The sequence below is a fragment of the Aptenodytes forsteri genome, unplaced genomic scaffold (assembly GCF_000699145.1).
Source record: "Aptenodytes forsteri isolate BGI_AS27 unplaced genomic scaffold, ASM69914v1 Scaffold299, whole genome shotgun sequence".
In the NCBI taxonomy this organism is placed as follows: Eukaryota; Metazoa; Chordata; class Aves; order Sphenisciformes; family Spheniscidae; genus Aptenodytes; species Aptenodytes forsteri.
The window spans coordinates 2,719,053-2,720,111 of record NW_008794154.1 but is presented as its reverse complement, the minus strand read 5'-3'; the positions used below and the strand labels follow the sequence as shown (position 1 = coordinate 2,720,111).

General features: G+C 46.7%; 1 protein-coding gene across 1 annotated transcript in view; it reads right to left on the bottom strand.

Moving 5' to 3' along the window:
- SLC33A1 (solute carrier family 33 member 1) overlaps positions 1-831 on the bottom strand; it is a 12,144-nt gene extending 11,313 nt beyond the window's left edge. The window contains exon 1 of the mRNA XM_009279540.2: positions 754-831. Within this exon, the coding sequence (XP_009277815.1) occupies positions 754-831 (78 nt within the window). The remainder of the gene's footprint in view (positions 1-753) is intronic.
- Between the last annotated feature and the right edge of the window lie 228 nt (positions 832-1,059).

Below are 1,059 nucleotides of genomic sequence, written 5' to 3'. Positions count from 1 at the left end.
GAAAGCTGTCTGTGTTGGGCGTATTTGATATCGGGGCTCTAAGCAACGCCCGCACAAACCCCCCAGGTGCTTTCAAACGTTCTTCAGCGAGTGTGCGCCCGCCCCAGGCTGGTAAACAGCATTGTTAAATGATCGGTAAATAGTAGATGAACAATAAAAATTAAGTTCCATTTTTTTTGCTCTTTGGCTGTCCTGTACTAACAGAAATAAAAATCAGTAAGAACAAGGTAAGCGAATGTTACTTTTTTCCCGCCCATTCTTTTGCCCGTTACTTCTACAGTTACATGATAATTGGACCATCAGAAACACGTTTTGTGTGTCTCACTTTTCTTCTGTTTTTAATGCTTGAAGTATTCTTCCATTTCTTTTTTAATTCCTGAAAGACCCATCGCAGCCATAATGCAATTAAAACATTTGGAACAAAAATTGCATGCTGATATTATCCTTAGGACAAAATCACTCGGAATCTGACAGTGGAACCAGATACTGGTTTGTAATTCCACGTATAACTTGAGTTCTTATACTCACACCTTTCCTCATTTCCCTCTCTTTGAGTGAGAAGACTAATAATTTTAGAAGTTCAGAGAAGGGTTTCAAAAATATTTTGGGAACATTACTTTCTTTGGTCACCTTCCTCAGTGTCTTTTAAGAAATTCCACCTGAGCAGAAATAGAAGATGCACTTTATACCATACAATATTGACACACAGAAAAACACTTACTATAAAGTCTCAGTTTCTGCCTTCATTTGTACCCTTAAACCGGACTGAAATGAGCCCCAGGAGCTCAAATACCGTAAGCTGGGTTCAATTGGCGGGGACGTGCACGGCATTTTTGAGCTCTAGCAGCTGTGCGGGCATCCCTGGCGCTAAACCCGCACAGAGCCAGGCGCGGTGACCCGGAGGGGCGGGGAGGCCGGGCTGCGCTGCGGCCGCTATCCCCCTGCTCCGGTGGTTCGCCCAGCCCGCTGCACACAACACCCCCAAATCCAGTTCTCTGACTTCAAGGCCCCCGGCCGGGCCCGGCTCGGCCCCGCGCTCCGCCCCTTCCGCCGGAGCGG